We start from the raw sequence: 27,050 nt of genomic DNA, 5'->3' as shown, positions 1-27,050 counted from the left end.
GGAACATGTGTTTTGTCTTCAAAGCAAGCAAACCTGACTCACAAGAAGATTACTCTTTGGATACCTTGAAAAATAGACAGAAAATTAATAACTGAACTAAGCATTTTTACCACAGGAAATGCCAAAATTTAAGGATTTTCTTTATTTTTCTTGCAATAATTAAACATGAATTTACGTTTGGTCTGTCATGCTTTTAAAAAAGTTGTAGTAGGCTGATCAAGTATATCTGGAATCAAAAACCAGCAAGTTACATCAAATGAAACAAAACATATTCTATTGAAAGCTATGGCAGCAAGCATATACAAAAACAATATGTGAATTTGTTAACAATTCAAAGTGAAAACTAGATATTTTCTTTTATTCATTACTTGTCCATCTTTACAGGTCCACAGCAGAAGAGAATCACCATACAACTCAATAAACTCCAAAATTAAACAAAGAAAGCAAAATTTTAATTATGCTACAAAAAAAAAACTTTCTGCTTTTTGATTACATATAGTCAGAAATAAATTTTAAGTGCTTCTGGAGATGATAATGATGAGATAAAGATGAGGACACTTTTACAGATGGTTTGAAACATTCTTTACGTTTTTGATTTATAGATAATCTATCCATAGTTGAGGGACTAACCGTTACATTTTGTCCTACAAACTACTAAAACCAGACACTACCCAGCAGCTTAAAGAACATATGAAAAAGCTGCATCTATTTAACAGCTGCAGAACTCAGGACAGAGGCAGTAAAATATAAAAAAATACAAGAGTTAAAAATCCTACTGCAAGAATATTAACTGTAATAAAAGAGAAGACATTAAAACCAGCAGCTAGTTAGGTGCCAGGACATAATAGAACCCATAAGGGCAGGCAAAGAATGATGCTAAGTTAGGAAGAAAGAGTCTGTTTTCAGAGAACTTCCTGACAGACACCACAACAAAGCAACATGAATGGCGACTGTGTGGTCCCCTTCTCGTAAATAAATCAGGCGTCAAAGGTTGATCTGCAGTTAATAAGAGGCCTAAGCCTTCTCCAAGGATTTGTAGTATTCTGTCAGCACAGTCCAAGCCTTCGGAGCCATGAAGCCTTCTGGTGGGTTTTGTCCTTCTCGAGCCAGCTTGCGCATGCGGGTCCCCGATATAAAATCAAAGTCTTCATGGCTGAGAGAGTAGGGGTGGAGGCAAAGGGGGGGGGAAAAAAGAACATACTTTAAAAGCAGGCAAAGTTGCTCATATTCCTTCTACTTACTTGATACTTTATACATTTCTTCTTGGGAGTATAATGCTGTATAGCAACTGTCATTTCCAGGCCAGCAATGCTAGTAAGTGTCAGAATATACATCCTCTATAATACTCAGCCTTGGTAACTCCTGAGGTTTTAGCAGCATGGTGCAACTGAACCCCTGGGGACTCAATTCAGTCTGTGCTTCCACTGAGCCTGGTTTGCTCTCTGTGAGGAAATAAACTCCTGTTGAAGGAGAACCATCTACTCTACCTACTGTCTGAACCCTCTGCCAAGGCAACAGCAGCCATCCTGATTTACACCCTGCCTTGCCAGGCCAGGAGACCAGCCCAATGAGCTGGTTGAATGTTCCTGTGCTGGTTCAAGAAGGTAATTTCAGTGCCACTAGAGAATGTGCAAAAAGACACTGTACAAAATCTTAGTGAGGGACTGTTTGGGGAAGAGAGAAAATAAAAGCCTCAGAATCTAGAGGCAAGCTTCACAGCTGTGCCATTGCAAGACACTGAGTACACATGCATATTAATAACATGCCAGATACAGTTCAAGATAAAGAGAAAAATCAAGGGAATAATAAAAATACCTTCTCCTAAAGATGTTTTTCCCTAAAAAACCAAATTCAATTGGACAAACCCAAAATTAAACACAGAATAATTGTTTACCATTGTTAACATAAGAATCTAAATTATTATTAACTTCTCAGGTATATGGTCACAAGCAGCAAAAGCTCCACTAATTAAATTACTCCTCACAGGACTGAAACAGTAAAAGCTAGACAAGAATGCCAAAGTTCTATCAAATGCTCCAAAGGAAAAAAATTATGTATTTCTAAATTAAATACGCAATTTTACTTATGCCATTTGCTCAATTTGCAACATGTATGCATTACTCATTCTTTACTTGTCTGTTTGAAATAAAAAACAAGTATTGATCTCAGATGCACGTGCCTTAGCCAGAAACAAGAGCCAAGTGTGTACATCAGAGGGCAGAACTTGGCTCTAAGTGTTGGTCTACGCTCAGTAGGGTATGGAAGTCAGCAACATGCAGAAAGCATTCCACAGTTCCCTTTCACAACAACACTTGCCCCATAACTTTTTGATTTGGACTGTATACATTTACACACCAGCACTGTCATACATGCTCTTTTCTTGTTGCTCTAAATTTGGGACTGTGGGTTCCTGAAGAGTCACAAGGCAAAAAAACCCCTACTGTGCTTTAGTCCTACAAAATATAAATTACATAAAAATGAAAATTTGAAGTCTATGTAGTTCCATGGGAGAAAAAATTTGTGCTGCTATTTATAACATCTAAAAATTTTATTCTTCAGCAGAGAGATGTCTGCTGTTCACTAACACTGCCTGAAGATACCTTCGGTTCTTTGCAAAGAACTCTTTATATAAAATATAGGTGGGGAAGTGACAAGCCTGGTTAATTCTGTCAAAAAAATACCAAGTCTTCAGATGATCAGGAAGAGAAGAGTAAAGCAAGTGCTATAAATTTTCTCCATGTGTGTTTTCTCCTCACTGTGGTAACAATGCCAAAGTTAGAGCATTTTATAAAAAAAGGTGCTTTACCCCTCCTTTTTTCTTATGTTTTCAGAAGAACAGTCAACTTCCTCCCATGCCCTACAAGTGAAGTAATGCTACTAAACCACTACATTTAGATATGTCATAGAAGTTTGCTTCAATAAGACATACAACTCCTTTAGCTGCTTCTTATCCCTAGCTGCACAAAAAGCAGCTAAGAATCAGAGATACCAAGAAAGAGAGAAACACGAAAAGAAGCTAAGGAGATCTACAGAAATTATAAAACAATGAAAGAAAACAAGTAAGTGAGGATCATTTCAGAAACATAGTACATTCAGCAACTCATAACATTTCTAGAAATGTTTCCAAAATACCATTAAAAGTTATAAAAGTACTAATGATGTCCTCTCATTATCCTGAATGTCTATTTTGAAAGGGTTTTTCTTTATTAAAAAAAAAATACTTTAATTAGTAATCACTGAAGTGACTCAAATGGAGCCCTGGAAATATATACACAACACAGTATTTTTTGCCTTTTAAAAAATTACTGCATTTATAATTTTCAATAAAATTTCAGAAACTGAGATTCCTGCTAAGGAGAAAAACCTTATCAATACTTCACCACTGTGGCATGATGTGACCCACAAGCATTTTGAAATAAAACATATCAGTATGAGTAATTTGCTTTAGTAGAAGGAGATAGTAAAAAGAGTCATCAAGTAACTCTTTCAGAGTGGATTTTGAGGATATTAAGAGTTACTCTATATAAGGTGGATTTGAGTGGAACATGAGAGGGGGAAACATTTGACCATTAAAGATGCCATAAGATTTAAATGCCAAAGCCATTCAAATTCCATTCTTGTCAGATTTGAAATGATCCTCAATGAAACTTAATGCAAGCCTTTTCTGAGTATGGGATTTAAGTGCCTTTGAAAATTTTACTCGGTAGCTGCTGGAATCAGCTTTCTTTCAGCCACACTGTATGCTACTGAACACTTGTAACATTGACTTGACCTTTTACTGCCAATTGAGTTTGACTGGTACTGACACAATCCTTTGTACCACTGCAATTAAAAGCATCCTCCAAAAGAAAGAGGAAAAGAACGCAGAAATAAAACCACAACAAATATTTGTCAACAGAAAAACAGTCTTGAAACATTTCACATTGAGGAGTGGTATTTGCTCTGTGGCATAGCATCCTAGAACTCTACTACACTCACAGTACTGAAAAAAACGTAACTACACACGTTGTGAAATTTCCTTACTTATGAAGGACAGGGATTTCAGAGACCTTACAGTTCCTGGGACAAAACAAGGATATCATTAGGTTGCAAGTAGGAAGTAACTGCCACAGGCCTACAGGAACCCTCCTGTGCTGTATCTCCGAGGTGTCAGTACAGTACATTAATACAGTAACTGAAGAGAATAGTTTTTCTGCTTCAGCATTACTCCCTACAAATTTTATCTAAATATAGACCACAGTACATAGTCGATTTTTCATCTGGGAGCATTAAAAGTCAGTCAATCTTGGGAACCCTGACCTCCTCTTCGGTATTTAGCACTGTGCAAATGACCTTCTAGGAATTCCCATTCTCTGTGGAGGGCAATGTCTCATGCTCTCAAGGTCTTAAAGAATTACTCTTAAATACAAGACTCATGATAAAAGTAAAGACCATTAATTCACAGTTTTGCCCTTTTTTTAGGCAAATAGAACAATAGCAAAATAAAACAGTAATATGACTTATTCACTCTGGTCTGTCTTCAAAACGACTGTGATGTTCTACTCGGCTGGTAAACTTCAGACTAATTTCTGGGACAATTCACAGCTGCCTTATCTGGGGTCCAATTCTAACCTTAAACCCTTTTAAGGATTTCCTCTGAATTTAAACTTGCCTTTGCAGCATCAAGTCATGACTTACACCGTAACTCCTACAGGAAGTCTACATTATGCCTTGGGAATGAATGTCCCATGATGCTGAATGAACCAGCTAGTGCCAGCTAGGTTCAAATCCCAACGAGCCACGAAAAGTTTGTGAAATTAGAACACAATAATGTGATTAATATCAACACATGCAAAGCAAATCCTTTACTAATTCCTTTCTAACTGGCAGGAGGGTTTAAGTCTCCTGGCCTGGTGCAGTGTTTCAGTGTATCCTAAATTACGTACTAATGGTAATTGAGAAACCGTATTTCACGTAACTAAAGTAAGGAGAACAGTCAAGTGTGCTTATCTCAGCCTCTTACTATCACTTTAAAAAACAAACAAATCTGAGAACAGTATGTACTTAGCTGGAGTAGGTGTCCTGTATTATTTGATAGTATTAAAGCAGTAATGGCAACCATATTACAGGTCCTGGGAAAAAAATCTGTTAAATTAAAATCTCTCTTCTTCACAGGTACCCATGCTTCATTCACATTTTATAGATAGCATGAACAATCTGCTCCAGTCACCTTACTTATGAGTTTCTTTTAGCCAAAATGTTCTCTTTGGTTTTCTTTCAGGAAAAAAAATAGCAATTTATTTCCAGACACTGCTGTGGCTTTTTTAATTGCTAGACTAATTTCCTTTCTTAATTGAGTTTTTTCTCAGCAGTAGTCTGTGGCTGCATTTTATAGGACTGATCTTCCATAAAGAATTGGGAATCTCTGCTCACAAAACCAGCTTCTATTATTAAGCCACCAATCCCAGATTACACTTGTCTGTGGTAACTGTTTCTGAGGCCTTTTTGGCTGAAGAAACCCACTAATTGATTTTCTGAAGGGATTTCAGCACTGGGTAAGCTTTTTTTTTTTTTTTTTGGGGGGGGGGGGGGAGGGCAGTAGTAGTGTTATTTGTTGGTTTGTTGATTCTTTGGTTGTTTTCTTTACCCTTCATTCTACCAATGGTTTACAGGTCAGACATTTATTCTGAATTACTCCGTTACAACTAGAATTCTTCCCATAAACTTTTCCAAAACACATTTGGACATAGTCAATTATAGATCAAAAATTCTATGAAATCAGTGTAAAAACTTTGATAAGGACTGTAACAATATTCACACTAGTTTTTATATGCATTACTTCAGAATTCTATGCAAGTGGAAGTGCTCAAGCTTTCACAGAAACTTAGATTAGGCTTTCTATGTGACTTGAGTAACAGCAAAAATGTCAATTTTATTTTTATTATCCTCATTTAGACCAAAGGGAAAATAAAATTAAATTAGCTCTACCTGTGCTGCTATACATCACTTCAAATGCATTCCTCAAATCCCTTTCCTAGATCTTAGTTTTAGACACATTTTTTTCAAAAGTATGTTTCAAGAGTTCAGTTTCATGAGGTGCTAAACCTAGTTCTAGGATGTCCAAGAAACAAATTAAAAAATATGCTGGCTTCATGAGGCAAAATACGAATATAATTCCAAGTCATTGGTTGTTTCTATATCTTAGTATTCTAAAGGGCAACTTTATTTAAACAATTTATACAAGTTAAGCATTGTGCACCACCCTGCAACTCCAGTTGCTGTGCAGCTGTTAGAAAGGCTTTCACGTCACGCTTTCCTTGCCCCCTTTCCTCACAGACAATGCTCTGTTATCCTGAATGCAACCAGGATATTTCTGCCTTTCCTTACTAACAGGGGCCAAGTGACTTCAGTTCTAACACAGCACCACAGCAGCTCAACATTGTTAATCAGCAGCATGAGGTCCTGACATACAAAGGCAACAGTCTCCAGGCTGTTCCCAAGCACATACTGGCTCAACTGAAACTCCAAGGGCAGCACATGTTCTGGAGGATACTAATGAAGTGATAACCAAACTGAACTTGTATATGAACTCCACAAAACTGCGCTCGTGCGAACACCTTTGGGAGCAGACGACCTTAAGCACAATAACCTCTTGGAATCACAGGCAGCACAACAGAGAAGCGAGGGCCTTTGGTACTGATTTGGAGGCAGGGCTGATGTAGGCTTTTTGATGCTTCCCAGGCTTGCCAGCAAGGTCATAAGCAGCTTGGCTACAGCCAGCTCTCACACAGTTGCCCAGCACCTTACCGTAGGCAGCTGACCAGTGCCGACCCATGCTCTGAACACCCAGAGGCATACAAGGAATGCTATCAGCAAGTGTTAACCTTTCTCATAAAAGCTGAGCAAAGCAACTCTGCCACTGTTAATTCTGCAGCCACAACTTTTCAGACATCCTTCTGGCAGCTGGATTAAGCTTTTGGTAACCTCTCACCACGAGCCAAAGATTCATCCACCACCATCCCGATGTTGGGATTTCCCTCAGAAGCCAAAAGGTATTTATTTCACTAATAGCAGCAAAGAGCCCAACTGCAATAACCTCTGCATGTCTTTGCTGCCAAGACAGCTGTGGGTGCAACTCTACCAAATTACAGAGACACCCAAGGTAGCAGATGGTGTCTATTACAGCTTCTCACAAGCACCTTCCCAAACAGAGGAGTCCAGGAGGCCTGCAAGAATAGAAGAGATGATCACATGGGGCAAGGATAACTACACCCAGCAGCTAAGACACACGGCTCAGTCCAAGGGAAACCCCCTTGCCATAAGCTTCCATGCATTCATTAGTGATGCAAATTCTGGAATTGCCTAGTTGGCTGTCAAGTATCCAAGAACTAAGAAAGGTGCAAGACATACCAAATCACCCTTTTCTAAAACAAGTCCCAGCAATGCTTCTACTCATACAAACCTCTTCCCCACATTTTCATGCTGTGTTTTTCACCCAGTGAGCTCAGGAAATATTTCCACAAACATCATATCCAAGGGTCTTCCACCAGTACTGATCCTCTCGTGTTTCCAGGCAATCCTCTCTTCCCTGCCATCCTCCTTTCAGAGTCAAATACCACATGGTCCAGGAGTCTGCCACATTTTCAGCATTATACAGACTATCTTGAAAGGCAGCCAGCTGCACCCACCCAAGCTCTAACTCTGTCTGGAGCCTACCACAGTGTTCCATCTCTCTCAAGCAGGAGCAGTAATGGGAGCCTGCGTGCGTCCACATTGCCATCTAGAGGATTGCTGCCACACTCCAGTCCATCTACAAACAATAGCCAGGGAAGGACAGGACAAACGGGTTTACATCCTGACAGCAGCACGGCAGAACTGCACATTAGAAGGAGCATGGCCTTTATGCCACGACAGTTATAGAAACAGGAAAAAAAGTGCCCCAAACCAAGGCCTCATAGACACAGTGAAAGGATAAAAGGGTGCACACGATGCAGTCTGTGGCAAAAGGCAAAATCTCTTCCCACAGCTTTTCATAAAAAAATCTCAAAGAGTTGCTTGGGGTTTTTTTAATCATTTGCTCTGGCTAATGACAGAGGTGAAATTTTACTCCCTTTGATCCAAATCACATCTATCCTGCTTAGAGTACAGTATTGATAATCAGAGAATCAATATTCTGAATTCTGGCCTGTCACACTGCTACTCCCTTACTATTCCAATTTATTAAGAATTGACACACCAATGAAACTACTTCACTTTGACCTTTCTGTATTGAAGCATGACCAGCAGGTCCAGGAAGGCGATTCTCGCCCTCTACTCCTCTCTTGTGACAGCCCAGCTGGAATACTGCATTCAGACCTGGGGACCTCAGCATAAGACAGTCCATGGATCTGATGGAGTGAGTCCAGAGGAGGGCCAAAAATTTGATCAGAGCACTGGAGCACCTCTCCTCTGCAGACAGGCTGAGAGAGTTGGAGTTGTTTAGTGTGTAGAAGAGAAGGCTCCAGGAAGACCTTATAGCATCTTCCTGTTCCTAAAGAAAGCTACAAGAGAGCTGCAGAGGGACTTTTTGCAAGCAGTGATAGGAGAAGGAGGAATGACTTTAAACTGAAAGAATGTAGGTTTAGATTAGATATTAGGAAGAAATCCATTCCTGTGAAGATGGTGAGGCACTGGAATAGGTTGCCCAGAGAAGTTTGCATGCCAGTACCAACTTCAACTGCACTTTGATGTAGAACCAAAGTACATTTCAATAATCTGAATAAAGAGGATTAAATTAAAATGACAAGTCATCTTCCCAGCCAGTATCATTCATTCTCACCAGAGCAACACATACACTAAGTTTTGGATCTGGTTTGTCACACAAGGAAAAAATAACATTGGAATATGCACACAGAAAGTGAATTGAACTGTAATTGGATTTTTAAAAACTCAAAAAAGCTGAAAACCCTGGGACACAGAATATTCTTAGGGCATAATTTTGCATTATTGCTAACAGAGAAAATAGCTATTTGTCACCCCGTCTTGTCCACTTTCTTCTCCATGCTGCACATGCTCATTGTTTCTCTTCCCTGCTATCTGATGCACACCTGATACCTGAGAAGCTTATTTAGAAAGACAAAGCAGCAGAAAGCTAATCTTGCCATTCTAATAAATAGTAGTATTTTTCTCTGGATTTACCAATCTGCGCCACATTCCAGAATCAGAGAAACCTCAGTACCTGGTGAGCCTTCATGTGGCAGCTACAGTTAGATCAGGTAGTTGCACTGTGAACCAAACCATGCTGAAATCAAGCTTGACTAAAAGCTACACTGATCTAAACCCACATCTAAACACTGCCATATTTGAGCAATATGAATTTAATTATGAACGATTTTCTTAAGGTGGGCAGGGGTAAGAGGCAGTTATTGCTCAAAAATTTCTTAAAATGAAAATACAACTTACTGATCAGAGTCATAATAATCCATGCACTTCTTTTTTTTATTATAAGCTGCCACCCTGAAGGGTACAATTTCCAGTGCTCGGAGGCCTGGAGCCATTGTCAGCACTTTGGCACCATGGGTTGGTTCGTATAGATCTTTCCCAGTGTCAGGGTGTGGCATCCCTGCTGGATCTCGCCCTACAATGTAGAAGTTAGCTCCTGCAACCATCCGTGATCTGCAGTGCCACTGAACCTACAAGAGAGACAGGAAAAACAATTAACAGAAGAAAATGCTCCAAAAATGCAGCCCTCAAAATGGGCATGCACTCTGTAACTACCATGTTTTCTTTAATCAGATGTGATTTTTACTATGGAGCCACAACATAATACAGAACCAATTATGTTGATCACCATCAGACTTACAGCTAAAACATACTATCCCCATTTTATTTGCACAGTAGGTGCTCAGAAAGTTACTTCAGCACTATCTCCACATTCGGAAAGAAAAATCACCCATGTTCAGCATTTTCAACTTGTACATGTGGCAAGGATGTTGTTCAAGGCACAATTAACACTTAGTCTGCATGAACATTAAGACCCAAAGGACACATCAACTAGGTACACACTGCACCTGAATGCTTGTAAAAGATTTACTTTCCTAAGCAGGTGAATTCACCACATTTTGATACACCTTTGCCATACAGAACTGTTTCTTTTCTTCCAAGGCACTTATGAAGAATGTTAAAAATACAAAAAATGCTAAATTGATATTTATGAAACTTTTCCATTAAGATTTTTACAGACTGGAAGGACACATCCACCTTGTAGATAACCATATTACCAGCTGCTTGTTCTTCTGTAAAGCACTGGTGCTATAAAAACAGATCTAATACCAATGACTTTCAAAATAACCTATGGAAAATTATTAAAGAAAGAATCTCTTTTTTTAGTGTCAGGCTGTACTCTGAGGTTACTGGAAATGCCATATAGGCAGGGAGAAAAATTTTATCCTGTTCAGAATAAGGATTGTGGATTTTGCTCCTCCTCACGCATACAAGAAAGAGGTAGAAGAGTTCTGTAAATTCTCACAAAAGGCCTGTGGGGAAGAGCAGAAGATTCCTCACATTAACTCACTCTCATGCCTCAACTAGATCTGGACTGCAGTTTTTTCTCTGGACTGAAAAGCAGTGCAAGCTCCATTTGACCAGTCAACTGGCCAGCAGAAGATAAGTGGCATCTGCCTAATTTAACTTCACTAGCAAGATCTCCTATCTATAAAAAAATCTACCCCAGAGTGAACCTCAGAGCCTGGCCAGAACTTGAACTTCCTGTGATTCAAGGTGGATGGGAGCAAGGATGGGGAAAAAAAAGGAAAAAAAAAAAAAAAAAAAAAAGGAATGAGATGGAGAATCAAGGACTTGCCCTCAAATGAGAACATTTATTCTTTCTGCTGCTTTCCACAAACCTCTAGGGACTCCACCCCAAGACCTGGCTCCTAAATAAAGTGTTGCCAAAGAATTATTTAATACAAAAGCCTTGAAACAATTCTCTCTGAATTAAGTCTGCCAAAAAATAAACAGACTGCTTTTTTCTTAATATGTGTACAGCCCTCCAACACACAAACTTTTTTGCTTAAGAGTCATAAAACTTAAGTATTTTAACATTCAGGACAATCATTCCGTATGTTAACAGATCTTGTAATTCCTTCTGAAAAAGACCGTAAAAAAAAGGAGGGAGGATTAATTTATTATCATACCCTTGTAACTGTAAAGAAAGGAACCTATAAACCCAATATTTTCTCCCACCTTTTCCAGCAAAATCCTCCAATATACAAGTTTCTTCATAAGAGAATGCTTTGGTTGGTGACAGAGACTTGATAGTCCCTTTCCAAGGGAAATTAGTCTCCTCTCTCTCCATTAAAACAACACAACATAAAAACATTATTAAAACATCAGACATAGCACAAAATACTTTAGTGCACTATCAAAAGGGTTTTGTTTCACTTTAAACTCTTGATGTACTTACCTCAGTTGGTCCTGCGTACATCATGGGGGAAGGGAATATAGCTACCACTGTTGTTTCTGGATTCAGGATTCCCTCCTCCAGTACTGCAGCGTGCTGCTTCATGCGCCACATAAGAGGAACATCATCCTCCTTTGTCCAGCCTCCAAGGGGGTGCAAGAGTAAAACTGGGCGCCGGTAGCCACGTTCCAGAAGTTGCTTGTGAGTATCCTGCATTAAAAGAGCGTGCCCATTGTGCACCGGGTTGCGTAACTGGAATGCGAAGACCGCATCTGTGGGGAACAAAACAAGACAAAAGAGGTAAGCAGAGCAAGTTATTTTATCAGGAGTTGTACAACCACAGAAAAACCTTCAGTACATGCTTTCCTCTGAACTGTATTAAACAAGTATAATAGCAGTGGTCGCAGGTCATTAAATTATTAATAACTATTACAAAATCACTGTACTTAACAAGCAAAACTAATAAAAAGCAACCATACTAAAAAAAAAAGGTCAGCTTCCTTAACTTCTGAATTTTCTGCAGAATTACTTTGTTTTCTCCAAGACTTATAATCTTCTATTTGGATTTTTTACTTGCGTAAGTATATTATATTCTAAGAGGAGATAAAACTATGCTACCTATCTTAAAGGCTCAATATATCATCAAGAGAAAAAATGGACCTCTTTGGAACAAAACTAATAAAAGGGGATTTAATGTTCCTTACTAAGTTTCCTTCACCTTAGTTTAGTAGATTTTAAGTGCAGTAAGAACAAAGCAAGATTAACTGCTATTCCAGAGTATTACTGACACAACCAGGATTTCTCTCTTCTGCAAATTCAGATGAACTAAAGTACCCTGCAAGATGGCAAAATCACTGTAACTGAGAGGTTTTCCAATACAGAACCAATGAAAACTAGCGAATAGGTTTTTTTCAGATCTCAAATATGTGTTTGTGTAGGGGTTAGCCACAAGACTGATATCCCAGACCTACAGATCCCGGACATAGTGACCACACAGAACAAAGACAGAAGCTGAGGACCAATCGGGGCTTGCATTCTTGATGTTAATCTCTCTCCTCACATTTACAAGTGCAGCTGCCTGCCAGTCACTGCCACAGTGAAAGCAGCATGTTTGTTCTCTGCTGTATGACATTCCTCAGCCTCTTACTTATCTGCCTAACACAACTACTTTTGTGAAAAAAAAACTGTTTTACTTCTTGTGCAGAAAAGTAACTTGGCACAAGTCCACTTGCACTACTTTCGTAAGTCTTGTTCCCCAGAAGCAGCATGGAACAGACTGAAAAATAGCAGAGCATGAAAGCTCAACATTCAACCATACCTCTGTAGTTTTAGCCCAACGTGATATTTAAATCACATTTTACCGCATTTTAACATTATCTTTCTTGTCTACAGAGCATGGAAAGAAAGTTCAGAACCTCAGGCATTACCAGCTTCTACTACGTATTTAGGCAGTGCAATGCCTGAGATTATAAAAATTATTGCTATTAAAAGCAAAGAATGCCACCTACCAGAGCATTCAAAATCTTCATCCTTGAAACAATGCCAGCCTCAGTGGTGGCAGCAGACATTTGGATAAGCCTCTGCAGGAAGATAGAAAGCAAGAAAAATTTACTCACCTGCATTCATTTCCTTGAATTTCTGCCTTAGTTCAGCTGGAGTGAGACGGTATTGATCAAGTCCATCATTCCAATAAATACGATCAAGGACCTGTAGATCTCCCCCTACAAGCCAGTTCCCTTGCTCCATAACCATCTAAGAAAAGAAAGGAAAGTCCTTGTTAGGATTATTTATCAGCTTCTCCTGAGTACGTAGATCACTGCAATGGGGACACATCTTTACCAAGGACTGCATTCCAGGTTAATTTTGACAGTTGTTAAGTCAAGCATCAGTGCTAGAAAAATGAAAAAAATTCACTGGAACATAGCCCAGACATGTTATACCATGATGTAGGAGAGATGCCCAAATCTTCAGTGGGCATATGCCTTTCTTTCAAAATTGAGATAATATATAGAAATGCAAATAGCCAATATTCTTAATCACCACTGCATGACAAACAAAGATAGTGTCTGGAAAGCCTTGTCTATTACAATTTACTTAGTTATTTACCATATATATATATATATCTTTCTATTAGTAGATATTTTTTAATTTAATTACAATATATCAATAAAATGAAGTTGCACTTTCTAGTTATTGGTCAAAGCAAATGCTGTTGCAGTATCACTCTGTAGTTTACAAGATTCTCGTCAGCAATAAAGTAACAAACAAAACAATTCCGATTGACTACTCACCCACTTTAATCTAATAATAAAATCAGAATCTTTGAAGTAGAATAGCCTTTGGATTTGTCTCATGGTAGCAGTTTACCCAAATAACAGATGTCGGATCGTCACTACACTTCTTTTTATACCTTTAAATATCGCCTCACCCTTTATCAAAAAATAATTATGGCAAGCTGCTTAACATACTCTACAAATGGCCATAGACATTACTTAGAAATTTTTAATTTCTAAGAATGCATTTTCTTTTGAAGATGGAATCACAAAAAGCTTTCAAGTTTCATACACATTTCTGATAATTTTTTTTTAACCTTATGTAATTTATAAATGACAATAAATCTTGATATAACAGAAGACACTACATACTAAACCCAAAAGCCAAGATCTGAAAATGAAGTGTGAATTTTTCGGTTTATTTTTCCTTTGACCTGCTGGAATTAAACGACACCACAGTAACCATTCCCTTCCCAAAGAAAATGCTGTACTTTGACATCTTACCAAGGTGCAGGGAAGGTGTGATAATGATATGAAGATGAGAAAACTCCGCACCACAGAATCTCTCAGGTACCCAAATATTTCTGATTCATTAAGAAGGGCCACCAAACTCACGTAGTGTCACGTTACCACTATACACCCCAGTACAGGCATAAGAACACAGTTCCTCATCCTAAGGCGTAAGAACACAATTCCTCATCTTCTACGTAACAAGTCATTCAAATTTTGTCTGCATGAGATTTTCTTAGCATTTATTAAATCTGTGCTAAGTTTTCAAAAAAGGGGTAATCTTATGTTCAACATCATAGACCACATCAAGTGCTTTGAAAATCTTCTGTTAGTCATACAGATACTTTTTCAACATTTCAGAGGCTTTCCCTTTTCAAGAACAAGCTCATAATTTGAGGTTTTTTTGATTTCTCTTCATCTAATTTTAAGTCATACCTTTAAACAAAAAATACCTCAAAGGCAAATGGGAAAATAAACATATTTTGGCTCTGCAGAGCTAAGATGCAACATTCACATCAGCTTGCATAAGCCACCACAGCATCATGATGAGTATGTTACAATTAGAACATTTCAGTATGACATATACATAAGGCCAAGATAATAAAACTTAATGAACACAAGGGGTGGGAAATTACTCCCCAGAGGGTTAAATGATGAACTCTCCAGGAATACGGCCTGTTTCAAAAACATCTAAAGCAGGCAGGTCTCACGTGCTCCACATGCAGGCAGAAAATAAGTTTTCTATCCTTCACAAAGCATATATTCACTGATTAAGGAGCTTTGATGATCCATCTGGTGACACAGACGGATGTGTTTCCTAGGCACACTGGAGGGCAAAGTTCCCTCTTCTGTAGCACAGATACTACAGTACATTCTAAATTCATTTCATGTGTACATATTGACATTAGATTTTCACACTAAGTACAGACTATTCAACAGATGCATAAAAAAAATTACTTTTCTTTCTGTCAGATATTTCAATTAATTTTCAAAGTAGTTTTTTTGTCAAACTACAGCAGTCAGAGACATGAGCTTCACTTAATTTGCAACTCTACAACAGTACAGCGAACAGGACTAGATTTTCAACTTTTAAACACACACCTTGATATAGGGATGCTCCTTGCATGTTGTTCCCCATTGCCTAGCACAGCGTTCTTCTTTCCTGTGCTCGTAGAACTCAGGATTACGGAGAATGGCAACGCGGCAACCTTCATACACCAGTGCAATTGCTGTACACCCATCGAGCCTTTCTTTGTCTTCTTGAGTGGCTGTTAGCACTATAGGCACTGACAGATTAATAACTCCCCCTGCAGAGGGAAAAAAAAAAGCCCTTTATCCCTAGTAACAGTCATCAATGTTCTTATGAAAGTCTACCTAATTAACAGGTTACTTTTAAGGCTGTAAGTGTATTACATGACAGGTAGTTGAAACACTTATTTTAACAGGGATTAAACAATTCTTAGAATGAACTCACGCTTCCATAAATAAAATTGCTATAAAATTGAGCAAAAACTGAGGTTTGAGAAAGAGTGAACGCAGTACTGAAAATAGCAAGTACTTAGAGCTGCACACAAATATTTAAACTGTGAGGACACTACTTTTTGGGAATCTCAAATTAATACCTTTCTCAAGAATCTATACAGAAAGTAGAAATACACAAACAACATTTTAAAATAGGTCATCTAAAATATCAGACAAGATTGCTACTGGAGTGGATAATTAGTAAAAAGGAAATTATATTCTCAGCAGACATACTTATGGCCCCTTAGAAAAAAATCAATGCAATAGGAGCAGGCAAACGTACCCAAGTAGTTAACATACATAATTCAACTATTCCAAAAGGTGACTTTTGTTGTTTACTTAAAACTGTATTCAGAGTCAAGCATTCACCTTTCAGAAAAAACTGCTGAGTCAGGCAAACACTCTGCACCATTTGTTCAGCTGAAAGTTTACCAGCTACTTTACTTCTAAAACAAAGCCAATGTAGCTGAATTTTAAGGTTACGTGTGGTCCTCATTTCTAAGCACCTACTTCACTGCCAGGTGCTGGAAAGTCTTGTTTTTCTTTACTACAAGAGTGAGATTTGAGAAACCCAGTGGAGTAAACATTCTAAGTCTTCTACAAAGGCTTGGGTTCTAACAAGCATATGCTTGAGTGCAAAACTTTTGGGTGGCCTCCAGGAGAAAAGTCATAGACCCTTTAAAGTTAATGAAGGTTTTGGCATTTGCCAAGACTCTAAAATAAGGCTAATTTTGCTATTATTTAAGCAATACATGTTTTGTTAGGAAATTAAATTTCCTAGGAAATTAAAAATTATAAAGCTGGATGAAAAGTTTAAGAGAAAAACAGGTCCCCCTTCTTTCATAATACAAAATGCATATGCATGCTGTGCATCTCCTCCTAATTTCAGTCTTGGTGCCCACAGTTATTTTCAAAGCAACTAGGTCATAAAATGGAGTTTGGCAGCAGTCACAGAGAGTGGTTTGACACCCAAAACTGATAATTTAAAACAAACCTTTTCCTTTGCAAACAATAAATATTTCAAACTAGGAAGAGATCTCAAACCTGCTGTTTATTGAAATTTTGTCCATGACCAGCAATAAATATATAATAACTTTTACATTTCTCTTCAGCCACTGTACAAGTGAGAAACTGAGGTAAGGTAGTGAAGCAAGACTGTTAAATCACAGATGAGAACAGTGTCAGGATGAGACTTTTTCAGACAACTTAATCTTTAAAGGCAGATTATCAACACATCTGCACTGATCTCCACAGCCTAAAAGTCAGCCAGTATGAGCACTACATTTAAAGCCCAAAGGATGAGATGTATTGCAGGTAATAAACCATTTTCCTCTCTTCAGAATCAAAGCCCTGCAAAATGACTGCTGCTCTAAGACCCAGAACTAATATGACAAGCAAGGAGGAAACTTCAGGATGTTGTTTTGACTTAACAGCTGCCATTGCTGCACGTAGCAAAGCAGCTTAAAGGCAATCATATTTTTCTGAAAAGATTTTCACATATAAGTGTTGTAGTAGTTATCTAAAAAAAAGGAAATCAGTAACAGGAAATCTAGAGGAACATGACTATTTTATTCAAGCTTAGGACTGAAAATTGTTTCCATCAGTAAGTTATTTTTCATTACTCATAGTTTTTGTAGCATAGATGAGATACTCAAAACAACTGCAGAAGGAGTTTAAAAAATCGTTATATTGTTATATCTGAAACACTCGCCTATACAAGGTCTTAAATGCCTTCTAAAAATCCTGATTTACTGAAAACTACAGGACAGAACTAGGACCTACAAGCTCTTTTAGCAGCTGAATACATTGCATGTCATCTGCAGAAGACTTTTCACCTGGATGGATGTACAGAAGGCAAATGAAATGAAAACAAAACTAGCAGTCCAAAATTATACTGCAAACTTTAGATACTCCAAAATAGCAGGATGGCATTTTGCTGTCTAGGATGGCATCTGTGAGACTTCGAGAAAAGGGAATTAAGAAATACAAGAAGGACAACAGATGTCTATATCATAGAATTGAAAGACAAGTGACTTTTTTTTGTTCTGCTATTTGGTCTCTAGCAAGACAAGAGTAATGCAAAAGGAAGCATGAAGATAGCAAAAAGGCTGGAGTAAAACAGAGCCTTCAAAGATGAATAAATGAAAAATGACAGAGGATTGCAATCAAATTCCAAAATCTGAGTATGTTATGACTTATTCACTACCTTAACTAAGTTCTTAGCCAACTGGTAATGCAAAATAAAATTCATTCATTCATCATCACAGGATAATTATTAAGTCATAATAATTCAATTACATGTGACAATTGTTCATACTCAAACCACATACTCATATTCTGATTTCACACTTGCAACAGCTCCAGTACTCAAGTCAGTTTGTTGTCCTTTCCTTCATTACTAATACAGAACAAATCTTTTGGTACATAGAGCTAAACAGCAATTAAATTGCAATTCCAAATTCTAAGATCAATTTCTTCAAAACAAATTAGAAGTGTGCATTTTAGAATTAAATGTCTTTCAAAAATTAAGGTATTTGAAAAAAAAAAAATTGTAAAGACAAAAAGACAAAATATTCAAATCCTAATATGATGGTAGGTATAAAAAGAATAAAACCATCAAGTTTAAAACTGGTTGTTATACAATTCTGTTCTCTTATCCCAGACCTCAAGTTGTGCACAAGCCTGATAATGCATTACCACACCACCAGTAAAAAGCAAAGCATCAGAAGTAGGAATAGTTTACTTGGTTTTACAAATGGTGTGTTTTACCCTACCGTCAAGCAGACAGTCAAAGTGAAGGCACTGGAGGTATTCTCTCTCTCTCATAAAGCCATTCAGGGGTGTTGCCCAACCTTCTGCTAGCACTTGTACCCACTGCATATCCACCTTGTAAAGAAATGAAGAAATAGAGCAGACAAAAGTTGCTGCTTAATTACTGGCATCAGGTATTAATCATAAAAGATCATGATTTAATTCTAAAATGCAGGACAATGCAGATGGAAGACTTCTCAATACTCCAGTTTTTAATCACAAATAATTTAAAAGTTTCTACAAGTAAGGGGAAAAAAACAACTTGTTCATATTTTTGGCTATTTTCCAGTCCTTATACTGGATCAAATTTCCATGTGTTAAAAAAATCCAAACCAACAAACACACAACAACAAACTTTATTTGTAAATCTTAATAAAGTTAATCTTAACAAAATTAGAGAATCCCACTTGCCTTTATTTAACAAAAGAAGATAACAAAGATGTTAAAAAGAAAAAAAAAAGAAATAATAATAACAACACATACAATGACCACAAAAAATATCAGAATTATGTGTGTAAATATTAAGAGGCCTAGTCTTTAAACAAATGAGAAATAAATTTTTTCACAAACTAGTGAGACAATCCAGAAGTTAAATTCCCTCTAGACTAGTACTTATTTAGCATGAGATATCAGTTTACACAGGATTTCCTTCCTTAGCACTCAGTCACACTACAACTTAGTGTGTGGTCTCTACTGCTTCTGCATGTGCATTACTAAGACTTGGTCAAGTTTTTGACAAGGACAGGCTTTGCTTGTGCAAGTCTCTTTTGCAAAAGGCATGAATAACTTTATTACACTGTTTAATTCATACTGAGGCAAGTACAAAACACAGTTTCTTCCCAAGCTTACATTATATACTTGTTTGATATTTAACAAGCCACTGGTTGGTGGTGGAGGGAGAAATGATCTGGTTTTCTATAAAGGGAGCAATTAAGAATGGGACACTATCAAAGTTTAATAAAGGTGACCTTAATTGTTTATTCCTCAACAAACCAATGAATAGTTTTACACAGACATATGTGAAAAGGAATTAGTAATATGTGATGAAAGGAAGTACTAATATTCATTACTAATAGAAGACCAGGCAACTTTTAAAACTATTTAGTTCAGTGCTTAGGATGCCACCCCAATCCTTCAAAGTCTACTCACTACAGATGTTGAACTCTGAACTTAGTCAGCTCCTAGATCAAATGCTTAGCTTAAAGTTCTAGTAATACTGTCAAAAAGCCAGTGAAAAAACTCATGCATTGCATCTGTGTATAGGCTTAGTTCTTCAGAAAAATGAATGAGGTAGAACAGAAACATAGCCAGAAGCAGCTTCATCCAAATGATCTCAGTTGAAAAATAATGCGTTGAACCAAAATAAGAAAACGGTTGATCAGGTCGATCCTTGCTTTTCCACAGTCTCTCTGCTGGAAACTAGAAAAGCAGCATGAGTATGCTCTAATCAGAAAAAAAAAAAAAAAAAGCAATCAAGTAGATCTGATCATCTGTTTGCAACTGTTTGAGTTTGGTATATATATTAAAAGTTATTGATGTTCAGCTGAAGACTACCAACAAGAAGAATCAAGAAGCAGTAACTGATTTCCCCCATATTTCTAGGCAATTACAAGTCCAAATAAAATGGTTTCTGCAAGTAAACTAAAAAAAAAGTTAGCAATCTCTCTGAAAGCAATTTCTCATACAAGACATTTTAGGCATGGTTTACTCCATGGATGTGGGGGGAGCATGGGAGAAAATTACTGTAAATTTTATCTCTAGGCTAGAGATAAACTAAATAACACTATACCAGACATTGTTCATGAAATTATGAAGATTCAATTATCTCTGGTAAGTAGACAAAGAAAACACAGGTGCTGTGCTTTCTCTCAAGGAAAGATGGAAAAAGTGTATCAAGCTGTACTCTGTAACTGGTACGGATATTTCAGCTACATCTACTTACACTAAGCAACAGATCAGACCATCTTTCAACTGCAGCAGAGACACCTGAACACACAATACCTTATTTATTTCCAAGGTTAACAGAGACTCAGCATCAGTTTTGGCCAACTGTAGCTTGTTTTCTGGCACATAAAGCTCTTTCACCTCGTAAGACGCATCCACTGGTACAATGTCCTGTATAAAAGGAATAAACAGAACTTGATGTTTGCTCAGAATGCCTCTTGGGCACTGAACACACATCAAGAAATAAAATTCTAATGTTGCACTACACAGTAGCAAGAGTTTATTCATTATGCAGTTTTTACTCATTTAAAAGCCAGCACTGTTCCAAGATGATGATATATTGCTAGTTACTCAAGCCAGCAGATTGGCTAAAGTGAAACACTGACAAGAGATTTTTTTCTAAACCTTAAGTAACCCATATAACATTTACCTAGTAAATATTTAACCATTGAATTGAGTGAAGTTTTTATGACTTATTAATGCCCACATTATCTACAGTAGAAAGGAAAACTCAATGCTTTTACACACGCTGAAGAAGTAAAAAAAGATTTAGAGACTGAGCATTTATGAATTTAAGCCATTCACTATAGAAGATACATTAGAAATGGAAACATGAAAGTAAAATAAACAAAGCTCCTTCTCTACTGAAAATTAATACAGAAGTACAAATTAAATGTATTTCCTACAGCTAATGACATACTACCAGTATTTTCATCTATATACTAACTCTAAAAATATTTAAATGTGATGTCATCTGTGCACATATATGCAATGAACTGAAATCTAGCTCTATAAGCAACATATCAATTTTTTATTTGAAAAAAAAATCAGTTTTCCCCCCTGTGTATTAAACAAAATATTCTCACTCCACAATGCTCAAGACTCAAGACCTTAAACTTGTTAGAAGACACTAACCCAAAGATAAAAACATAATTAAAAGAAAAGGTCATCATGACAAAACTGTAAAGAGTCTCCTCCAACAAAGGATGGTGTAATATATCAAAACCCAGTCAAATGTTCCAGTGAAGTTCAGTAGCAAAAAATCAGTGAAAACACACTGACTGTTCTTTTTAAAACACATTTTTCAGTGTTTGAGAAACCTTTGTAAAGTAATGCTTTAATTTTTGAGAAAAAAAGCTTACCCTTAGAGCAGAGTATATACAGACCCATAACAACAATGAATAGATTATCTTTACTTTTCCAGTATATGCAGGCCAGAGTAAATAGGTATGCTTGTAGAAAATGCAAAGGTAGCTCAGGAATTTTAATGCGTTTATCAGACCTTAGGCACTACCTCCATGGAAAGTAAAACAAAGGCAGTAGAAAGCTGACAAGTGAGAGATAAAATGACTATGGGAGTAACAAGATGTCATGAGTCTCACTGGCTGCTGCATAATTCATGTCCTCAAAGACACATCAAAAGAAGACAAATCAAACTAGCACTTAGAAATGGTGTTTTATAAGGAAAAGTTTGGTCCATTACATATCAGACATCATTTTGAAAGCAGATTTTATTACATCACATGTTAGGCAAAACCTTCCTTTTGTTTTCTCTGCCTGAGCAGCAGCACTACAGCCCAGGAGAGCTGCAGAAGACTCCTGCTACAGCAATAAGCCCAGAACCAAATGAAGGCATTGTCTCCTGTAAGGAACACTATAATGATGGAGTGCACATTATGCTGCTTCACAGATTTCCCTCTGGACCCTAGCTCATTACCAGGCTAGGATGGCCTAATTTTACAAACCATCACCAGCTTAAAATACACGTGCCTATTAAAAAGATCCCTTCAAGCATTATCCTGGGTTTAGTATCCCACTAATAGTCAAAACAAAGGTTTCACAATGCACTTTCTGTCAATAACCTACTTCATTATACAAATGTAAACAGCTTGAAGACAGTTCTAGCAACTGAGTCTGACATTTAGAGAACTTGTAGGATTAGTAAACCTAGACTCCCTTGCACACATGAAAGTGGTACTTAAAATAGCTTAGATTAAAAAAAAAAACAACAACCAAACAATAAAACCTGAAACAAGAGGAATCCATGCATCTTTAAACTGCATGAATTTTAGGAATTGGGAAAATGCTAGGCTAGCAAGCCATCTAGTGACCATTCTAAGGCATCAATTTTACTGAAAGCTTAATTCTACCAAAGGACAAGTTACAGAATATTCCTCAATATTTATTATTTCTCAATGCATTCATATAAAAAATAGCAAAATAAGAAATAAACTAGATGCTTTATGGAAATGTGCCTCCTCACACTGGGGTGGTAGGTTCTTTGCTGATGCTGGTTCCCTCTGGAGATCATCCAGTCCAGCCTCCAGCACAAAACTGGTCCCACTACAGCAGGCTGCTCAGGACCTTGGCCAATCAAGTATTAAAAATCTCTAAGAACAGAGCATCCACAAACACTCATAGCAACTTGTTCTAATAATTGATCATCTTTACAGTGAAAGGGTTTTTTCCCCTATGTCTAATTTTAATCTCCCATATTTCATCTCATGTCTGCTGGCCCTTGTCCTACCCCTGTGCATCTCTAAGAAAAGTCGTCATCAGTCCTCCCTATACCCTCCCATTTGGATGATGAAAAGAGCAACAAGAACTCCTTCAGCCTTCTCTTCTCCAAGCTGAACAAATCCACTTCCCCTCAGCCTCTCCTTGTGCAGTGACATCCTCCAGCCTCCGGCCATCTCAGTGTGACCTTCTGCACAACTCACAGAAGCACATCAATGTCTGTTTTCTTTTGGGTTTGGGAGAAGGGCACAAACCTGGATAAGGTATCCAGACAAGGTCCCACAAGCGCTACATAAAATTGCAAAATTACTTTTCCCAAGCTCCTGGCTATGCTCTTGTTATTTACAGTAGAGCCTGCAGGCAGTCTTATCTGCAGCACAGGCACATGTTTTCATAATGCTGACAAATGTTTTTACAATGCTGAAAAATTTATTTCATAGAAAGCATAGAAGCACAGAATGGTTGGGGTTGTCAGGGGCCTTAAGGATTCTCTAGTTCCAACCCCCCTGCCATGGGCAGGGACACCTTCCACTAGACCAGGTTGCTCAAAGCCCCTTCCAACTTGGCCTTCAAGACCTCCAGGGATGGGGCATCCACAGCTTCTCTGGGCAACTTGTTCCAGTGTCTCACCAGGCTCACAGTAAGGAATTTCTTCCTAACATCTAATCTAAACTACCTTCTGTCAGTTTAAAATCTTGTCCTATCCCTAAATGCCCTTATAAAAAGTCCTTCTTCATCCTTCTTATAAGCCCTTTTGTTCAAATTACAGGAAATCTACAGAAATTATATTCTCAAGATAGCACTGCATTAATATGGTCTAAAAACAAGACGTGCCTATTTAGCCTTGCCTTGATTTCATTGTCTCTTATTGAACTAAGCAACCACTAAGATATCTTGCTATTCACAATACTGTTATCTCCAAAGAAAAGGAAAAAACTGCTAAATGTGCCTTAAACAAAGCTGACTGGGCTAGGTGCGAGCAGTCAGCACTGTATACCAATGCAAGACTTCAGGGATCACTATCTTGGCACATGTGACATCGGTTTCCACAGCTGTGAAACACACTGAATTGTTCTGAGCAGGAGGCACAGGGCCCCCACAGTCAGGAACTGCCTCCTCTCACAGGTAGGACTCCTACACAGATCTCCTTTTTTCTTAAAAAAAAATATTCAGATGGGAATTTGGGCAAAAATCTAGAACCCTCCAATGGTTTTCTGCCCTGTCTTATCTCCTGAGCAACTCTGAGCAACCAGTCATCCATGAGCAGTTTTCTTGAAAATTTCAATACAAGAGACTAAATCTCTCCAGAGCTGTACTTACACAGAGGGTTAAAACTAACTCCATGCTGGCTACATGATGAGCTCTTTTGCTTTTATCAACTTCAACACTTGGTGGAGCTTTACTCAAACTACTGCCTATACCCTAAATTTCCAGAACATCCAACTCACATAAAAAAGCATGAGTAATTGTCTGCAAGAGTATCTCAATTAAAATAAATAGTTGTCTGGAATGTCATCCACTACCCACTGACTATAGATAATGTAAGGAAACACATTTCTTCTACATGAAGATTAGCAAATTCTAGGGGTATGGTTTCAAGAGGATAAAGTCATCTCTTGGCTGCCTTCACTTTTAGTGTTGGGTTTGGGGGGTTTTTTTTGTCTATTTGTTTTGTTTTCTGTGTGGGGTTTGTGGGGGGTGGGGTTTTTTAGGTTGGATAATTAGCTGAATCCACTTATCAGGCAAAAGGAGAAGGCCCGGAGACTTCAAAAGGAATGGTGTAAGTTGCAGGCACGAACAAGGAAATAGACCTACCTTTTCAGAAGCTATGAACCATAAACTCAACTCAGCCATGCCAAGAAGATCAGCTTCCTGAGCTGCTCATTACACAATTGCAGGACCACTTTTACTAGTGCAAGAAAAACAGTGGAAACAAGGGAAAACAGACACAAGCACAGCAGCCCCTATTTAAGTGAGATCAAATAATGTGTAAGTGCAAGCCTGTTTCTTCACATCTGCAGTGTATATTAACTTGTACACTACAGAGACAACATAAAAAACTCAGACTCTTAAAATTGGTTGCTAGCATTTTTAAGTCAGCATTCACTGTTGGTTCTGTAAAAACTGAGACAGGTTTCTCTTCCTTCCTGTTATTGATATAAATTAATTTTCCACTTGTCCAAATCTTATTTCACTTGGAGATCAATGTTGTGCAATGTTCAGGTTTAAAAAGGAAACACACAATAGGACAAGTTTAAAAGTTTGAATTGAAAGATGCATAAGCCTTTAACTCTCAAACTGTCTTTGTTTTTACCAGTACTTACATTCATATTGCAGGTACAAATACTTTAAAAAAAAAGTTTCTAAGATATGTCTCCATTTCTGCTCACCCTCTCTTGAAGAAGTTCCACAACTTGTTGTATACAATCATTCACATCACAGGAATCTGTTTTCAGCACAAGCTCTGGGGCTTCTGGTTTTTCATACTCAGAGTCAATCCCAGTAAAACCTACAGAACATAAGACAAAAATATTAGGTGACTTCTTCCAAAAGATGACTCCATTTTAACGCCATTCACAGACAGTTTTCTATACATAAACCAACACAACAGGCAAGAACATGGAGTTTTAGCTTCCTTAATACAAGATTTCTTAGGGAAGTCAGCAGGTTTTTTCTTTATCAGACACTTTGCTAACCATACTATCTGACTGCATCAAACTTCAGCATTCTGCAGTACATACATAGCACTTTTTTCTTGGTGAAGCTATTTGATTTTTACTGTGAATAAAGAAAAGAGCACTGACGGAAGAACTGTGCATATCAACCCAGAGTTAGTAATCCATCCACTGTCCTTCATTAGCAGCTGATTGCTGCTCTTAAAAAAAAATAAAAGATGAAAAAATATGAACATCCAGTATATATGGACATTTACACTCATACCACCTAGCAGTACTCTGAAATAAGGAATTTCAACACCTATTACATTAGTTTAGCTAATATACTCATCTCAAGGTAGCTGCTAATGTAAGATTGATGAGTGTGCTTATTATAGTTACAATAGCTGTCACAGACTGTACAAGCCACCGGTGACACTTGTTCTGGCCTACTTAGCTTGCAATCTGCTTTGAAATCATGGAGATTCTGACCACTCATGCATAAACAAGGAGGAAAAATCAAGCCCAAAGGCAAAGTGTATAAGCACTACAGGTCAGATCTGCATCAGGAATATCAACTGGGCTTCAACAACTGAACAGCTGTGTCCCCCACAAGTGCAAATGCAAACAGCAGAACTCCAGTTTTTCACTTCAGCTTTAAATACCCTCAAAATTAGTAGTTTAGCTCCTCAACTAAGAAAAATATCAATTACTGCAGTACCCCATGTGATAAAGGAGGCTGGTATCTTTTCCAAAACCTGTATCCTTTAGAAGGATCTGATTACCAGAGGAGTGGGAACAGCAGGCAAAGAAAGTGTCCCATTACCATTGCCAGAGAAAAAGAAGATAACAGTTGCTGACATGCCTCATGAACTGGCAAGGTCATTTAATTTTCATCCTTCATATATCAGATAGGTCATGAGATACAGCCACTGCTACACCAACTTGTAGCTTACTCAGGCACTGTTTACTTCTCTACCACTTCTACAGGAACACAATTCCATTATGGGGCTTGTAAAATTAAAAAAAATACTAGGGATATTCTATGGCACAAATAAGCATCCTGTATAGAACTGTACCTTTGTATCATGTCAGGTCAAGCCATCTTGCTTTGATTTTGAACAAATCTTAGTTCAGCTTTATTTATTCCTGGTGTTACATGAAATATTCTGTAGTACTAGAAGTATCAAGCAAATAGTACGAGTGATAGTCAAGTATCACTCATGGAATGTCTTAGATTTCTTCAATTTTATATCACTTTTGATTAACAGTGAATTCATACAGCATCTGCAAACTCCCCAAAAGTGATTAGTTTAAAAACTACTTTGCTACTAAACACAGATCTAGCTATCATCAGCCTCTGCAAACTACAATGTAACACAGAGCAAAGCAGCACTTGAA

The 27,050-nt window shown here is 37.7% G+C and overlaps 1 protein-coding gene across 1 annotated transcript in view; it reads right to left on the bottom strand.

Moving 5' to 3' along the window:
* Nucleotides 1-216: 216 nt before the first annotated feature.
* PAPSS1 (3'-phosphoadenosine 5'-phosphosulfate synthase 1) overlaps nucleotides 217-27,050 on the bottom strand; it is a gene marked incomplete at its 5' end in the record, with an annotated part of 39,855 nt that continues 13,021 nt past the window's right edge. Inside the window, 8 exons of the mRNA XM_082282182.1 lie at nucleotides 217-1,153; nucleotides 9,421-9,650; nucleotides 11,423-11,691; nucleotides 13,036-13,171; nucleotides 15,304-15,509; nucleotides 18,498-18,609; nucleotides 20,536-20,649; nucleotides 25,386-25,504. Coding sequence (XP_082138308.1) covers nucleotides 1,015-1,153; nucleotides 9,421-9,650; nucleotides 11,423-11,691; nucleotides 13,036-13,171; nucleotides 15,304-15,509; nucleotides 18,498-18,609; nucleotides 20,536-20,649; nucleotides 25,386-25,504 — 1,325 coding nt within the window. The 3' untranslated portion in view covers nucleotides 217-1,014. The remainder of the gene's footprint in view (nucleotides 1,154-9,420; nucleotides 9,651-11,422; nucleotides 11,692-13,035; nucleotides 13,172-15,303; nucleotides 15,510-18,497; nucleotides 18,610-20,535; nucleotides 20,650-25,385; nucleotides 25,505-27,050) is intronic.

This window comes from Coloeus monedula (genome assembly GCF_965178545.1).
Source record: "Coloeus monedula genome assembly, chromosome: 5".
In the NCBI taxonomy this organism is placed as follows: Eukaryota; Metazoa; Chordata; class Aves; order Passeriformes; family Corvidae; genus Coloeus; species Coloeus monedula.
This window is presented reverse-complemented; position numbering and strand designations above follow the sequence as displayed.